Source organism: Carassius auratus, chromosome 7 (assembly GCF_003368295.1).
Source record: "Carassius auratus strain Wakin chromosome 7, ASM336829v1, whole genome shotgun sequence".
NCBI classification, from domain to species: domain Eukaryota; kingdom Metazoa; phylum Chordata; class Actinopteri; order Cypriniformes; family Cyprinidae; genus Carassius; species Carassius auratus.
Genome location: NC_039249.1, coordinates 26,334,654 through 26,350,111, shown reverse-complemented (window position 1 = coordinate 26,350,111; position 15,458 = coordinate 26,334,654). Strand labels below are relative to the sequence as shown.

At 39.3% G+C, this 15,458-nt stretch overlaps 1 protein-coding gene across 1 annotated transcript in view; it reads right to left on the bottom strand.

The window, feature by feature from the left end:
* Positions 1-497: 497 nt before the first annotated feature.
* ankrd11 (ankyrin repeat domain 11) overlaps positions 498-15,458 on the bottom strand; it is a 129,387-nt gene continuing 114,426 nt past the window's right edge. The window contains exons 9-13 of the mRNA XM_026268189.1: positions 8,368-15,377; positions 8,040-8,138; positions 7,528-7,671; positions 7,338-7,430; positions 498-4,437 (exon numbers count right to left, since the gene is read on the bottom strand). Coding sequence (XP_026123974.1) covers positions 4,252-4,437; positions 7,338-7,430; positions 7,528-7,671; positions 8,040-8,138; positions 8,368-15,377 — 7,532 coding nt within the window. The 3' untranslated portion in view covers positions 498-4,251. The remainder of the gene's footprint in view (positions 4,438-7,337; positions 7,431-7,527; positions 7,672-8,039; positions 8,139-8,367; positions 15,378-15,458) is intronic.

Here is a 15,458-nt window from a genome sequence, read left to right as displayed (position 1 = left end):
TGACTTGACACAGTTCCAGTTAAGTTATACCCTGTTACTATTAATAGTCTATTTTGCATGCTTGCTCTGTGCAATTTCTAGTATTATGTGTTGCTGGAGGGGACAACAGTAACTAAATAATTTATTATTTGCTTAATCACATTTATTAATTAATGAGATATTGTTCATTATTTATTTTTATGTTTTTGTATTTCATTATGTTAATAGTTCAAATTGTGACAACACCTCATGACCTCTTACGGTATGGTGTTAATGAACACTAATCTTGACAACATATCTGCGGTCTCTGTTGAGTGCCATGTAAAATATGAAATTTATTTACCATTTACATATAAAAAATAATCCTCAAAAGTTAAGACATTAAGCATTTTCATTTTACAAGAGCGACTGGACAGAGCTAAAACTATCACATTGGTTCCCTCTTGTGGCGGATGTGTCATATTACAACTCACAAAAAAAAAAACAATAACAAAAAAAAAAAAAACACAGAATCAAAGTCATTTCAAAAATTTATTTACGAACATAATCTCTGAGGAACAACAGCAGTTCTCGCGCTCTCTGTACATGCAAGTGTAGAAAATAACAATTTTGAATTATTCCTCTCCGTTAAGTTTTTTTTTTTTTTGTATTTTTAAGTTTCTCGCATTTTGAATTGCAGGATATCAACACAGCTAAAGGTGAAAGTACTGGATCTTTGACAGCACTGACGATAGCATCAACAAACCCCTCCCCTCCCGTAGCTGCTCCAACAATATGTACACAATTGAACTACATTGTACAAATAAAAAAAGGTACATTGTTACATCACCGGCAGCGAGCGCGACACGTCTCGTTGCTGTTAGAACCTCACATTCTACGCAAGTTTAGACTAGTACAAAGAGGAGGGTGCAAAACGTCCTGGAATATTATTTACAGTTATGTACAACGTCTCGTTTACGCATTACAAGAGGAAAATTTACACAGCGGAGAGAGACCTTCAGCTCAAACATACCACAGGTGTCAGAAAGATAATAAATAGGTTAGCTCCATTTCAAGAATCATCTGTTAGATTTGTGGACAATGAGGAAAAATAGTTAAAACAAGGCTTGAAATTGTGGCTCAACACAATCGATCCCATCACTAAATGGAATAATCAGTAATCTGTGTACTTAGTAGAGGTAATGTGTTGCAGACAGAGGTCAGAGAGTCAACAGGCAAGCATGTGTAAGATTTCTGTCGTCCAATCTTATGGTCAGTTAGTCCCAATACAGTATATTTAGAGTGATTATTAAATAAAAGTCCAAAGGTTTTATGGCTTGTGAGTGCTAAATAGTAAAGCCCAAATGCAAATCAGGTTAAACCTTCTATCAAATCACAATTTCAAGCCTTTTAAAACTGAATCAGTTGGGGGAACCCAAACCATTTTCAACAGGTCAGAGGACAGTGGAAATTCACATATCATCGTGTAAACACTAGGTATAAAGGGGCTTAGTGATGATAAACACAAACCATTTGATGAACAAGTCACTATTTTGGTTCCATGGGGGAAAAAATGCACCTAAAAACACCAGATTTTGTTAAAGAAACCACCCACCACAAAAGAAAGCACTAAAAGTGAACAGAATCTGAACAGAAAGTTATTCATACTATGCACTCATCATTAATTATCTGTTTGTAGACATTTTGTTTCGCACTGCACAGTACTCACAAAATACCAGGACGTGCGTGAGTCATCCAAAACAATTACTGTGGAACTAGTGACACCTGTTGCACCCAGACTCAATGCACACATACAGAACTGCGTCATGTGGGATTTTCACAGACTCACAACCTTACATGGGAAACAATATCAAATAAACTCTAGCCTGGATGGGTAAGCAAACATCACACAACCTCACACTGAAGTACAGGCATGTAATGAGAAAGAGTAAAATATCATAACACATTTCAGTCTCCTCCGTTTACTGATGAATGCAAACATCTAAATGTACTGTAAAATGTATTCATAAGGTAAATGTACAACCAAAATCAGAGAATAAATGACATTGGTGCATAAAAAAAATAAAAATACTGTGACGGGAGATTCACAAAAATGTTAAATATGGAAAAACAGTCTGAAAGCCCATGTATACACATAGTAAATCCAGGAACGGAGGTGTGTGTGTGTGTTTTTTTCATGCTATTGTGATCTGTAAAAGTCCGTATCAGTACGTTGCTAATAACGGAGCGTGCCAAGACATTACTTCTAACACAAATTAACAACTAATTCAAAATTGCTTAGTGACTGAGTGAACGAATGCAAAACGTTTGTCTGATGAAATAACCCATTTTCTCTTAGTTGCAGATAATGTTTAGAACCTTGCTTTTGTAAAACCTAACATTTAAAAAAACATTTAACATTTAAAAACAAAAAACCGCAGGAATGGAACCTACAGATAATAGGGTGATATTTCATGCTGATTTCCAAACTCCTAATTGCGAAGATCTTTCAGAACGGTTGTATAGTGCTGAAGAGAGGGTATGTGAGGTGGATTAAAAGAAACGCGCAGTTTCGTGTCTTAATAACGAATGTGACATCACACACAAAACAAAAACTTCCATGATTCTAATTGTACGATGGGTAATGAATTCCAAAAATGTACTATACTGTTCATTGCTTGCTTTTCTATTTAGACAGACCCAAATGAAGTAGGCTCCAAATCACGTCCTTTCCAACCTATGACTTGTGCAGCTTTAGAAGAAATCAGAGACGTTAACTGTATAAAGGCATTTTCTTGGTTTATACTTTTTAAAGATATATACTTGTGTAATAAAACGATGAATAATATACCTCTGCTATTCTTTAAATAAATCCATAATCACTCTGCTACATCTGAAAACTATGGTCCTGGCCCTGACAGAGTAATCAGGAGAAATGGTGTTTCCTAATGATGGTGGTGATGACGATCTAGATTTACTTTGACTAGCCTTGGACAGAAACCTTAAGGACCGCTGCATGGAAGTCTTGAAAATACTGACGATGCGTACACCTTTTGGCGGGGGTGGTGTGTTTGTATGGTGGGGGGGGGAGTGCTGCCCGAAAGTGAACTGTACATACAATGATAACTTTTATTCATTTATTTTTTACACTTAACTGAGTGATGTTACAGTACATAAGTTATTTACAACTGTGCAGTAATGTGTGGCAAAATAAATTATCTAGAAGGCAGCGAGAATACATTGGTTAATGATTATAAAAACTGTACATCATTTACGGAATACTTTTTTTTTTTTTTCAGTTTTGTATTTTTTTCCATTAAACTAACGTTGGCTCTGTAGTGTTTCAAGTCACTTCCTCAGAAAGGGAACGATGAAATGCCCAAGTAAAGAAAGACAAACCAAAAAAAAGAAAAGAAAACTATAATCTTCTAAGTCCTTGTCTCGTTGATTTTTGACAGTATCATTTGCTCTTTCCTTAGTCTTTTCCTTATGCAGTTGTTTGAATCCAGGCATGTCAGACCTGGCTTAGGGACCATCCATCCTCCATGCTTCTGATCCAACATCTGGGACCAAATGCACTGTTGTCACCTTGTGAGGGCACTCTAGGTCTCATGCCCTAAAACTGAATGCAGTCTCTCCTCCCGGCTCTGTTACTGAGCTGCCCCCCGCTGCATGCGGCTTCCTGCCCTGAACGTGGGGCCGCACGGGGCGCTGTACAGCAGGAAAGCCACTCTCTCCACTGCTGTAGGCATTATAGACTCAGGTCTAAACAGGTAGAGGGTTAGTTAGCACTCCTGTCACACTCTGGCGTGTCTTTTTTGTGCCTGCACATCGAGGTGTTGACCGTGTTCGGAGTTCTGTGTCCACCACTGTGTGCTGTCTGTCCCCTGGTTCTGGAGCACATAGGTGGATGAACCCGTCTCAAGCTCCTTGTTTGTTGTAACTTAGTATGGGATGGGACAGAGAAAAATTCTGTCCCATATGTTCACCCAAATAAACCAAGATAGGAGGGACAAGGTTCAAAGCAGTTTTGCTTTTTAAATCCCAAACAAAACCATAAAAACTTGAGGATAAAAGTGCAAGTTGTGTTTTTTTTTCTCCCGTAAAAAAGACGGTTCCTCCTCAGGCAGAAAAGGATGAGTTTTGTAATTTACCTTTTTCTATATAATATATATTTTCTCTCCTCAAAGAAATCTCCTCAAACTGACTAGCCCTTACCGAACTTTGTTTGATGTCTCTTTGACAGATGAATAATGTTAGACCGAACTCTCAGAGTCTGAATGTGTGTCGGTGTCACGCAGGCAACAGTACAAAGTCATCGTTGACATCGACCATTGGCACATAGAAGGAGGGGACCTCGTTCACACACAGAGACTTGTGTCCAGTGGGGTCCAGCTCCTGTACCTTGAGTTGCCACTCCATTCTCTGCACTGCATTCAGAGCAGCCGCCTCGTGCTGCTGCCGCATTAGCAAACACGTCTGTCAGAAGATGAAGATTAGAATTAGGAAAATATTTGCACATTTAAGGCTTAAAAGAAATGTAAAAAAAAATACAAATTAAGGCTTGTCAGTCGATTCAAATTTTTTATCTAATTAATTACAAAATGTGCCAATTAAATTTGTGAATTAAATTTACCAGTGAAATTACCCAGAGAAGAATATTTAAACCCATTATTGTGTTAAATGAGAAAGTATCAAGTACAAACAGTAGCTTTAGAGATAAATATTTAATTTGATCCAACATCAAATTTATTATACATAATTGTTTAGGCTACAATGGCCTAATATAAACTATGGAACATAAAAGAAGATAATTTGAGCAACATTCCCAGTATATTTTGTTCATACAATGCAAGTCCAAAACTGTTTACAATTTAAGTAAGAAAGAAACTATAACTGCCAGAAACCATTGGATTCTTTAAAATGCAGATTCATTCAGAAATTAGTCACAGTCACATAACGGTCTCATATGGTATCGCTTATCTTATGATATAATTTTTTTTTGCCCCATATCTTGAATTTTAGGAGCATAACTGCATTTATGGGTTTGTTGCCCTGAATCACTTTTGTCAAGTCAACTGTATGGACTTACAGGCCTGGGGGCGGGGCCAGTGTGTCATTATTTTTTTATGACTAATTAACAAGTTAAACTGACAGCCCTAAAAAAAAATATCAGTGTTGTAATGTAACGAAGTAAAAATACTGTGTTACAGTACTTAGGTATTTTTTGGGAGTATCTGTACTTTACTTGAGTTTTTATGTTTATATATATATTAAAGGCAACTTTTACTCCACTACATTTCCTAATAAAATGTACACTTTTACTCCGATACATTTCCCCTAAGTATATTCGTTACTTGCTACAAAATAGACAGAAGAACACAGACTGCAGGAAAGCAGGTTTGACGAATCAGTGGTCTAGTGTTTGCAAGTTAGACTCCTAAAAACACTTTTGCTCATGTGCAAACTAGTGCGTGTCACTTTTCCACTCAAGTCGAGGCTGGGGTTTGCGATATACAGCATCGTCTCTGATAATATGGTAAATATTGTTGTAATAATGTGCAATCTGATGTTATCAAGTAGTCTATATCACTGAATCATACACAGAGTGCACACACATTTATTAGTCTATTAAAACTCAATATTCCAGGCATTCTATATTGTAGACAGCAAATTTTTTTTTGTATGCTTTTTATATTTATATTATTAAATGTAGGCCTAGTTTATGGGATTAGAATCCCGCCAAATGTATTGCAGCCACAGACTGAAAAATAATAAGCAAAAGTCAAATATTTAAAAACACGTGTAAAATAACAACGCACAAAACTCGACTTGGACTGATTGGATAGGGAGCAGCTGTCAATCTAGAACTTGTGGCCCAATGGTGAAGCTGAAGCCTGCCCTGATTTACATGAAACTCTAACTGCAACTTTTAGAAACGCAAGTGCAGAATGTGGAAACAAGAGCAAAGGGGGAAAGACCACAAGCACACAAAAAATAACATGAGCAGGAAACCTGATTTTGTTTGCGATTTGGAAAATCTAGAATTCACGTTTCAGTTATGTGCAATATAATTAAAAATGTGTTTACATTTTTGATTCACGCTTATTATTTTTCAATCCATGACTCCGCTGTTTTTTTTTGCGTTATTATTTTACACACGTTTTTAAATATTTTATTTATGCTTATTATTTTTCGATCTATGACTGCAATACATTTGGCGGGATACTAATTCCATACTAGTTAACTTAATCTATATCACACAAAGAGTAATGTTTTTCTGCAGATGCATGAACACATTTAATAATAATTTTATACAAGTTCAGTAAAGCAATAAGTGACTTACATTTTAGACATAATATTGCTTGTTTCTGCTCAACTTTGCCAACAAAAGTAGTTCCCAACAAAGATCACAGCACTGTTTTGCATCTCTGAGCAATGGATGGAGTTTACTTATAGAATTAATCAGCTTTTTTAACGAATCGGTTGAATAAATGATTCAGCGATTCACTGTTTAACACAGTCAAATGCTTTGTTTCTGAATTAAATATATTTTTAATGAATCGGTTGAATCTTAATGACACACTCATTAACATTCACTTGCTGTCACCTACTGACGGTTTTAATCTCACATTGACTTTTTTTTCCATGTTTCATTTCAAATATCAGTATTCACTGTTTTATGTTAAAAACAAATCATTAAGCCTATTTATACATCTGTAACTGCAGTTTAGATTAATCCATGTCTTAAATGCTATTTCAGATGCAGATTCCAGAAATGTTTTCTTATGTTGGAATAAAAAACACTAAGTACAGAAGATGAAGTACTTCTTATTCTTACCCAAAAATACAAAATGGAAGAAATAGTTAAAACTGAACTGAACACAATCTTGCTAGTCAAGCTGTGTATGAACATTTTATATATATATTTGCTTCTTTTCCATTTTGCATTTACGTGTACTTTTACTTTCAATACTTAAGTACGTTTAAGATTGAAAAAATACTTTTCGTTCTTAAGGGCAATACATATCAAATACTTTAAGACTTTTACTCAAGTAATATTCTTAACGGTGACTTCAATTTCTACGAAAGTCATTTTCTGGTTAGATATCGGAACTTTTACTTGAGTATGATTTTCAGGTACTTTATACACCACTGAAAAATATAATGTATTATTGACATAGAAGTTCTGCAGATTTTGACAGAATGAGACAGACCACCATTCAGAAAGTTTCATGCATCTGTTAAATACTTTTTAAAATGTTATAATGCTACATTCAAGTTGAGTTCTATCAATAAAAGTGTAGGTCCATTTTAAAAATGGAACTTGTATTGGGTACATTTACCACATATGAGTGATGCATAAGAATGCTCCTCACCTTCATGCGGTCGTACTTATCATCCACATCTTGAATCCAGGAGATAAACTGTCGAGCATTAAAGCGGTCTCTCACAGACTTGTTTTCATCCCCCTAAAAACACAATTTGTTACAGATGTAAGAAAATCTATGTTGAAAGGCTTTTAACATCTTTCGTGTGTTAATACAAATTTTTTAAATGAGTACCCACCTGGCTTTCTGATGGCATGTTGTAGACTTCTGAGTCGAGAAGCATTGTGCAAGCACTGAAGGGAACGGCCTGATTTGCGATCGTTCTTGCTGCTCTGCAATGAACACGAAGCACTTCCTGCTCACAAGATACAATCAGCTTCTCCTGTAAGGGGAAATTAAATCAGAGTCAGACAGACTGAATTAACCATACTTTATGAGCATCTAATAACCAAGGGACAAATCTTGCAGACAGTATTGATGAACGATCAAGGTCAAGGTCTTCAAGTCACAGTAAGAACATGAGAAGAAAATAAAATGGGGAGCCTGATTGTACTGTAATATGCTTACTTAGTTAAAATGTATATATCAGATAAGTTGCTGTTCTATTACACAAGGCCTTTGATGATTCATCAAAGGATTTGCGACGTGTGAACATGGCATCCTAACAGGGTGGCTTCTGAAATGAGCTCAGTGATGCGTAGAGGGGAGAAAACAGGAGGGAAAGACTAAATCCAAAGAGTAAGAGTTTACCCTCTCGATGCTGTGCTGCAGTCTTAGTTTTCCTCTCACTGCCTCTTGTTGTCTGAACAGCTCCTTCAGAGGCTCCGACAAAGATGGGGGTGGAGCAATCTAAGAAAGTAGAGAAAGTTGTCACATTTTGTCTTTCAGGAAAACTGAATCTGAATGACTAATGTTCAGCAAGACATCCCTACAGCTCAACAATGGAAACATTAACATGGATAGAGAACAGTCCAAAATCTTGCTCCATATAATACATTCAACATCAGATATGACAGAGAATTTCTTGTCAGTATAATTAAACTCTTGGTTAGGACATAGTGTTAAATAAAAATCTTACCACAGGAATATGAAGCTTGCTCAAAGGCTTGCCATCAAGTAGATAGGATCCTGTGTATGTCACATACTCTGCATAACACTGGGGAGCTTGAGGTGTTATGTAGCACAAAATCTTCCGCTTTTCCTCAATTTTCTTGCGGATCTGGAGGTACTCAAAATAAGGGTTGGAACGGTCACTGTGGTATGGCTCTATTTCATCTAATTTGATGGCATTGACAATGACTGCCAGTGTCTGCTGTATCATTTCCCGAGTCTGCTTCATTGCTGTGTTCACAAGCTGAACTTGCACCTGTTGCTGGCCTGATTTTGAAAACTTCCTCTTGCGTGGATGTTGGGACTGGTTGTCGTCATCCTCAACAGGCCTACCTTTTGTTTTGGTGATTAGTGCAGGGGCAGGAGTAGATGTTTGAGTTGTGGTGGAGCTGATGGGCTCTTTCTCCTTTTCTACAGTCACACAAGAGGTGGTCACACTTGTGGTGACTGATGAGGAGGATACCGAACAGGTGATGCTTGACGAGCTTAGCGCAGCACTCTGCTTGTTCTGATTGGCCAGCATCTGAGCCTTTTTCCGGGTCATCCTCTGAGGTATTTCCTCAATTTTCTTGGGTGCCTCAGACACTGGTATGGCCACTGACAACTTGGTGGTTGTTTCAAGTGCCTCTGATACTTGGGTGCTGCTAGGCACTGAGACAGTTGGGACCTGAACAGAAGGATGGGGGCTACATGAGGGACCCAAAGCTACCACAGGATTATGTCCTAATGAAAGTGGTTTTGTGGTGACTGGTAGATCCAAGTATTGTACCATAACAGATGGCATCATGGAGTCTGGGGTTGTTTCCTTTTTCCTGTATTCATGGTCCTTTTCACTTTCAGTAGAGAACAAGTTACTGTTGTTTTCATTCCCTTCTTCAAATGCTCTCCTCTCCTCTGGAATTGCTTCTTTTATGGGAGGAACATCTGGGAAGTTCTGAGGCTCTGGCTCCAACTCACACTGTGGTCTATAGTCATTGTCACTTATTGGGGGGATCAAATCCTGATCAGATTCAGTTGGAGGTACAACTGCAGGAGAACAAGGTGCATTGGACAAACTTGGCAGGCCAACATCAATTATATCATTTTCGTTTGTCTCAATGACTGGAGGTCTTGTCTCCTTACTCTCTGCAGTCTCTGGGGCTGTTATATCCGGATCCTGCATCTCCTTCTCTTGAAAAGGAAGGTCTGGTATTGAGAAGGGACCCATGTCATCCATTTCATCAGCTGCAACAGAGAATGGATCTGCCCATGAAACAACAGGTTCTTGGCTGACTGGTGGGGCTACAGGCATGCTGTTCTCTGCAGCATAGGGCGGAGAATCTTGTCCATTGTCTTTCATCATACATGAGGGCTCTATGTCCATCGGAGCTTCCTCAGGAATTGGTTTGCAATCAGTGAAGAAAGTTTCTAGTTGAGACGATTCTGTCTCCAATGCCTCCGTTACAGGTCTTTCTGGTGATTGAATGTCTTCCACTGTGTCTTTGTGGAGCTCATAATGAGAGTCAGATATTTGTGTTGGACAGTAAGCTGTTGAATAAGTAGAGTGAGGTGGTGTCACAGGCATTACACCTGGCATATGCTGCATTTCACAATCAGAGTGTGAATAGGGACTGCTAATCTTTGAGACAGCTGCCTCGACCTCTCTGTAACTCTCATGAGGTGATTTCATTATCACTTCTGAATTCCAGCCTAAGGACTGATCACCTGAGTTGTCCGTGTAGTTGTCTTGAAGATGGGTTGGTGTTATTGGAAGTACATCAGGATCTCTTCTATCTGGAGATTCAAGCCAAGACTTTTTGTCAGATTCCTCAATCCCAAGTGAATAAGCAGGATCATCTCTAGATTGGATGGTATCCTCTTCAGCATGGTGACCTCTGGCATCCTCAACAAAATCATCATCTTCTTCCTCATCATCTTCTTGCTCTTCAACAACAGGAGGAAAGTAGTCACTTCCACTAACAGGATGGGCTGGTGTTAGACCGGGTCCACTCTGGTGGGGCTCTGAAAGATCATCAATGTCCATGGGAGGCAGGGCAGCAGGGGCTGGAGTTGGGGGAGCAGCAATATCCAGACAAGGCTCCTGGGGGTCAGGTCTATGGACTGGAGTTGAGGGCTTCATGAGATAGTTGTTAAAGACACTCCCTGTGTGTTCAATGCCATCACTGATGGAATTTACAGTAGATGGTACATCATCTGGTAGGGGTGGGTCAGGCCTGGGAGACATCATGTCAATAGGTGATAAACAGAATGAAGAGGAAATGAAATTAAGTCGGTCAGCTGCCATCTTGTCCTCAGAAAGATGTGACGCTGAAGACTCAAATGCTGTGCCTTCTAGTATATGTTGCTGTCTTAACTTATCTGCCTCTACTTTGAACTCAATCTCAAGAGGTCTTCTGACATCAGAGGTGACAGACCGACTCACAAGGGGTAACTGCATGTTCTTTGCTGGTGTTATGCATGTTCCCTCCTGGAAGTTACTTGACGAGTTCGAATATCTGTCAAAGAATGGAGAGCAGGCATTCATGGACATGGTTGTTGCTGAGGAATTCTGGCACTCAAGACTCTCGAACATGATGTCAGGATAGTCCTCAGCACTGCAGGATGGAGTGCGTGGAGTTTGCATGACTTCCTCATAGCTTGGACATGAGATCACAGATGTTGGGGTGGGGACACCTGTTGGTCTGTTCTGGTCGGGTCGTGGAGATGCAGGAAGACTTTCCTTCATTTGGTGGCCAGCGAGCCAGTCTTTTGAGTTCTGGCTGTCCATAGGTTGTGGTTTTCTATCGGGTGACATCATTTGGGTTGAAAGGCAAATATCTTTTATCTTTTTCTCTTTCAAAGCAGTTTCCACTGAAGCAGATTTTTTGGAGAGTTCACTGCGGTTCTTCTTTAGTTCCTCAGTTGACTTAGTTTTATCTTTGAGTTTTGGGTCGCCTGAACGATGCCTCAGTTTTTCCATCTGTTTCATTCTCTCCTTGTGCTTTTTATGGCGCTCTTCAATCTCCTGATCTTTTAAACTAAGCATTTTCCCAAAACTTGTTAGTCTAAGATCACCATCAACCAACAGCTTTTCACGAGGCCGGTTGTCTTTTCGAGCGGTCTCTTTTGACTGGCTGAATTTGTCGTTCTCATCTTTGACCTTTGCCTTGACATCTGTTCTCTCTTTATCCATGATATCTTTATTTCTGTCCTTATATTTCCCATCAAATTTAGAACTGTCTTCTTTAGATTTCTCTTTAAGACTTGTGACTTGAGTGTTTTCCTTCAATCCAGATTTCTGTTCCTCTTTTGAGTGCCTCAGGGAGCCAAAACCATCAGAATATTTATGCTTTTCTTCTTTCACTTTTTCCTTGTGTTTCTCTTTCTTCTTTTTGTCTTTTATTTTCTCACTGTTGATGACACTGTTTGTTTTGTCCTTTTTGGACATCTCCTTCTCAAACTCCAGAGTTTTTTCCAAGTCATCCTCACCATCAGCTTTGGAACCATATGGAAAAGTGTAAGGGTCGGCCTCCAAAGGCATGGGCTCTTTGTCAAAGGGCAAGCTTTCTCTGCGGCCATAGGATTCTCTGATCTCCTCTGACTTATCTTTTTTCTCCCCCTTTTCTTTCTTGACTTTCTCCTTTTCTTTGTCATGACTCTTTTTGGATGATGAAGAAGATGAATGTCTATGCCTCTCTTTCTCTCGGAACTTGTCCTGTGCATTAGAGATTGAGATAGACTCTCTTCTCTCCTCGGAAATGTCGGGTATGCTAATGTTGGAGGAATCATAAAAGCTGCTTAGAACAGGCTCATGACCTCTGTCTGTGAAACTGTCTGATGAAATTTCACTATTTCTATCATTGGAATCATCTTTATAATCATTCATCGCTTCCTCCTCAAGTTTCTCCAACAAGGATTTCTCATTTTCACCACTCCCCTTTGAAAATTTGCGTTCTTTTAAGTGCTCTGTCTTGTCTTTGTATTTATTTTTGCCCTTTTCTTCACTGACGTCTCTCTTGTCGAGAAGTTTCTGCTTGCTTTTCTTGTCTTGATTTGAATCCACAGATGCTCTGTCCTTACGTTCCTTGTGTTTAGTGTCGGTTGAATCTTTGTCCTTTTTATCTTTGTGTTTTTCCATGGAGGCTTTTCTCTCTTTTCCAGCATCAAATGCTGCCTTCTCTTTCTTCTTATCTTTATGTTCCTTGTCTTTTTGTTTTTCTGTGGAATGTGTTTTCCCCTCAGAGTATTTCTTATTTTTATCTGTTTGGAAATTATCCATTTCATCTCTGTCAGGCGTGGAATCTTTCCTGTGCGAATCTGACAGTCCAAGAGAGTCACTAAATTTTGCAACACCCCCATTATAATTGTCATCTTCGTCCTCACTCTCATCTGTAAAAATATCTGCAATTGTATACCATGTCTTCTCTCTCACCTTTTCAGGTTTTCTCTCTTCTTTCTTAAACTCCAATAAATCTTTGTCTCTATCAGCATGTTTGTCTTGGGATGTCTTTTCTTTCTTATCTTTATTCTGTTCAGATGACATCTTCCTTTCTTTTTCTTTGCTATGAGAATCTTTATGCTTTTCTTTAACCGCATCTCGCTTTTCTTTGGAGGCCCTTTCTGGATCTTTCTCTTTCATTGACCTATCAATTGAGTTTTTCTCAGGTTTCTCCTTTTCCTGATCCAAATTTCTGTCCTTAGGCTTGTCCTTGTGTTTTTCTCCTTTGGACTTCTCTTTCTTTTCCACACCATCCATTTTCTTCTCCCTTTCCTTTCCAGAGTGGTTCCTCTCCCTGGGGTCAGACTTACAAGTGGTTTCGTTCTCTGCTTTGTCTTTAAAGAAGGCCTCACTCCCATAGTCATCTCTCAAAGATTCTTGTTTTGTTTTGGAGTCTTTCCTTTCTTTAGTAAACTCATAGGAATCTTTTCTGTCTCTGGTGCCATCCACAGAATCCTTCTCTTTCTTCTCTTTGACACCCTCTGCTGATTCTTTTCGTTTCTTCTCCTTTTCCAGCGACTGACCAGAATTAAACTTTTGTTTGTCGGTCCAGTCTTTTTTCTTTTCAGCATTCTTTTCAGAGGATTCCTTGTCTCTCTTCTTTGATGCAGTTTCCTTTTCAGGACGTTTTTCTCCATGATCTGGCTTTTTATCTTTGACCTTATTTTCCTTTTTTCTATCCCTGCTTTCCTCCTTCACTGTTTCTACAATTAACTTGACCGCATTATTTGCTTTGTATTCTTTTACAGGAGCGTCCCAGCTATCATCTCCATAAAGCGAACTGTCAGAAGACATATCTGACTGCCACCGATCATGGGGGTCATCGGACGCACTCATCTTGGTGTCCTCTAGTAGGTGATTTTTTAAGTCAAAGTCTTCATAATCAGGGTCTTCTTTGATGTTTTTATCCCTCTTAGACTTTTCCTTTTCTTCTTTTATGCTTTTCTCAGACTTAAAATGTTTGTCGTCTTTTTGCTCATTCTTTTTGTCAATTTTGAGGGACTTATCCTTAGACTTTTTCTTTTTATCATCTTTATGGGCTTTCTGCTTCTCCTCTTTTGCCTTGTCTTTGTCTTTTATGCTTCTCTCCTTCTCAGCCTTCAAAGGTTTGTCCCTCTCCTCTTTGCTCACCTTTTCCTTGTTGGACTCCTTTGTCTTCTTTGACCTCTCTTCCTTGATCACCCTTTGAGCTTCTTTAGATGGCCAGTCCTTGTCTTCTGATTTACCCTTTGACAGTCTGTCCTCCTTCTTAAAATGGTCTTTCTCATGTTTGGAAAGTTTGACCCTATTTTCAGAAGGTGACTCGGTCTCAACAATGAGAGACTTCTGCCGTGTATCATCAAAGTCAAAAGAAAAGCTCTTGACAAACTTTTCATTCATGTCTTGACTCAACACAACACTTGGAGCCTTATCTTTTTCCTTACTTTTGTGTTTGTGTTTCACTTTGTGTTTCTTCAACACTTTTCCATCTTTGTCTGTTTTAGAAATGGCCCCAACTGTGTTCGAGTTCTTGTAAAACTCAGAGTTCTTTCTGTCTACTGCATTGGTATGAGTGTTGTTTTTCTTTCTGTTATCTTGTACTTTCTTTTTCACCTGTTTCACAGACTCAATGCTTGAGTCGGCAGAAGAGTAGTCTGACTCGCTGGAAAGCCTTGTTCTGACTGAGTCTGAGAGGGAGCTGACATCAGACCACGTTGGAGAGGACACAGTCTTCCAGCCATCTGTCCTCCACTGCTTTGGGTGCTGCTCTGCCAGAGACTGTGTGTGTTTCTGAGAGCTCAGACTCCCATGTGTGGAGGATGAATTCGAGGTGGACAGAGAACTAAAAACAGAGGAGTCTTTGAGGCTCAGTGTAGAAGAGTCTTTTACACAATTTGCACTCTGCATGGATCCTTTATCATCCTCACTCTCCAGGTCCCCAATCTCAGAATCTGATGTGCAAAACTTGTCGTTCACTTTATCAAAGCGCACCTCCTTACTAACATTATTCTTTGTCTCCTTCTTCCTCTTCTTCTTGACTTTATTTTTGTCTTTTTGCTGCTTGGAGCTCAGCGACGTCGAGTCCCGGCTCTTGACGTTGGTCTGAGTTGCAGTTTGCCTTGGTGTGGTCGTGGGTGTGAAACACAACGTCCTGTCATCCTCGTCCGAGCTGTTGCTGTCCGACAGGATCCTGCGCACAGCCTTCTTTGGTGTTAGCGAGTTGCTTTTGGAATAAGTTTTAACCTCCATCTTGGGTATGGAGATTAAGTTGTTTGTCTTGCTGACGGGATCCTTGCGGAACTCTTTCTTGAGCAGATGCTTGTCATCCACAGGTGGGACACGCTCCTCCTCGTCATCCTCGTCAAACTCGTACTCATCCTTGACCGGAGTGGTGGTTGATTTGGGTGGGTCCATGCCCTTCCCTTTTAACTTTGAGCCCTTCTCAAACTCTGAGTCTGTATTATTGCCATCAACAGAGCTGGATGGGGCAAATGATGGGGCATCCTCCTCTTCAGAAGATTCTGTTGATACAAACAAGAACTCTTAATATCAACGTAAGGTACACATTTCCTGTTAGACACTTTCTGGAATTATTCAAACAA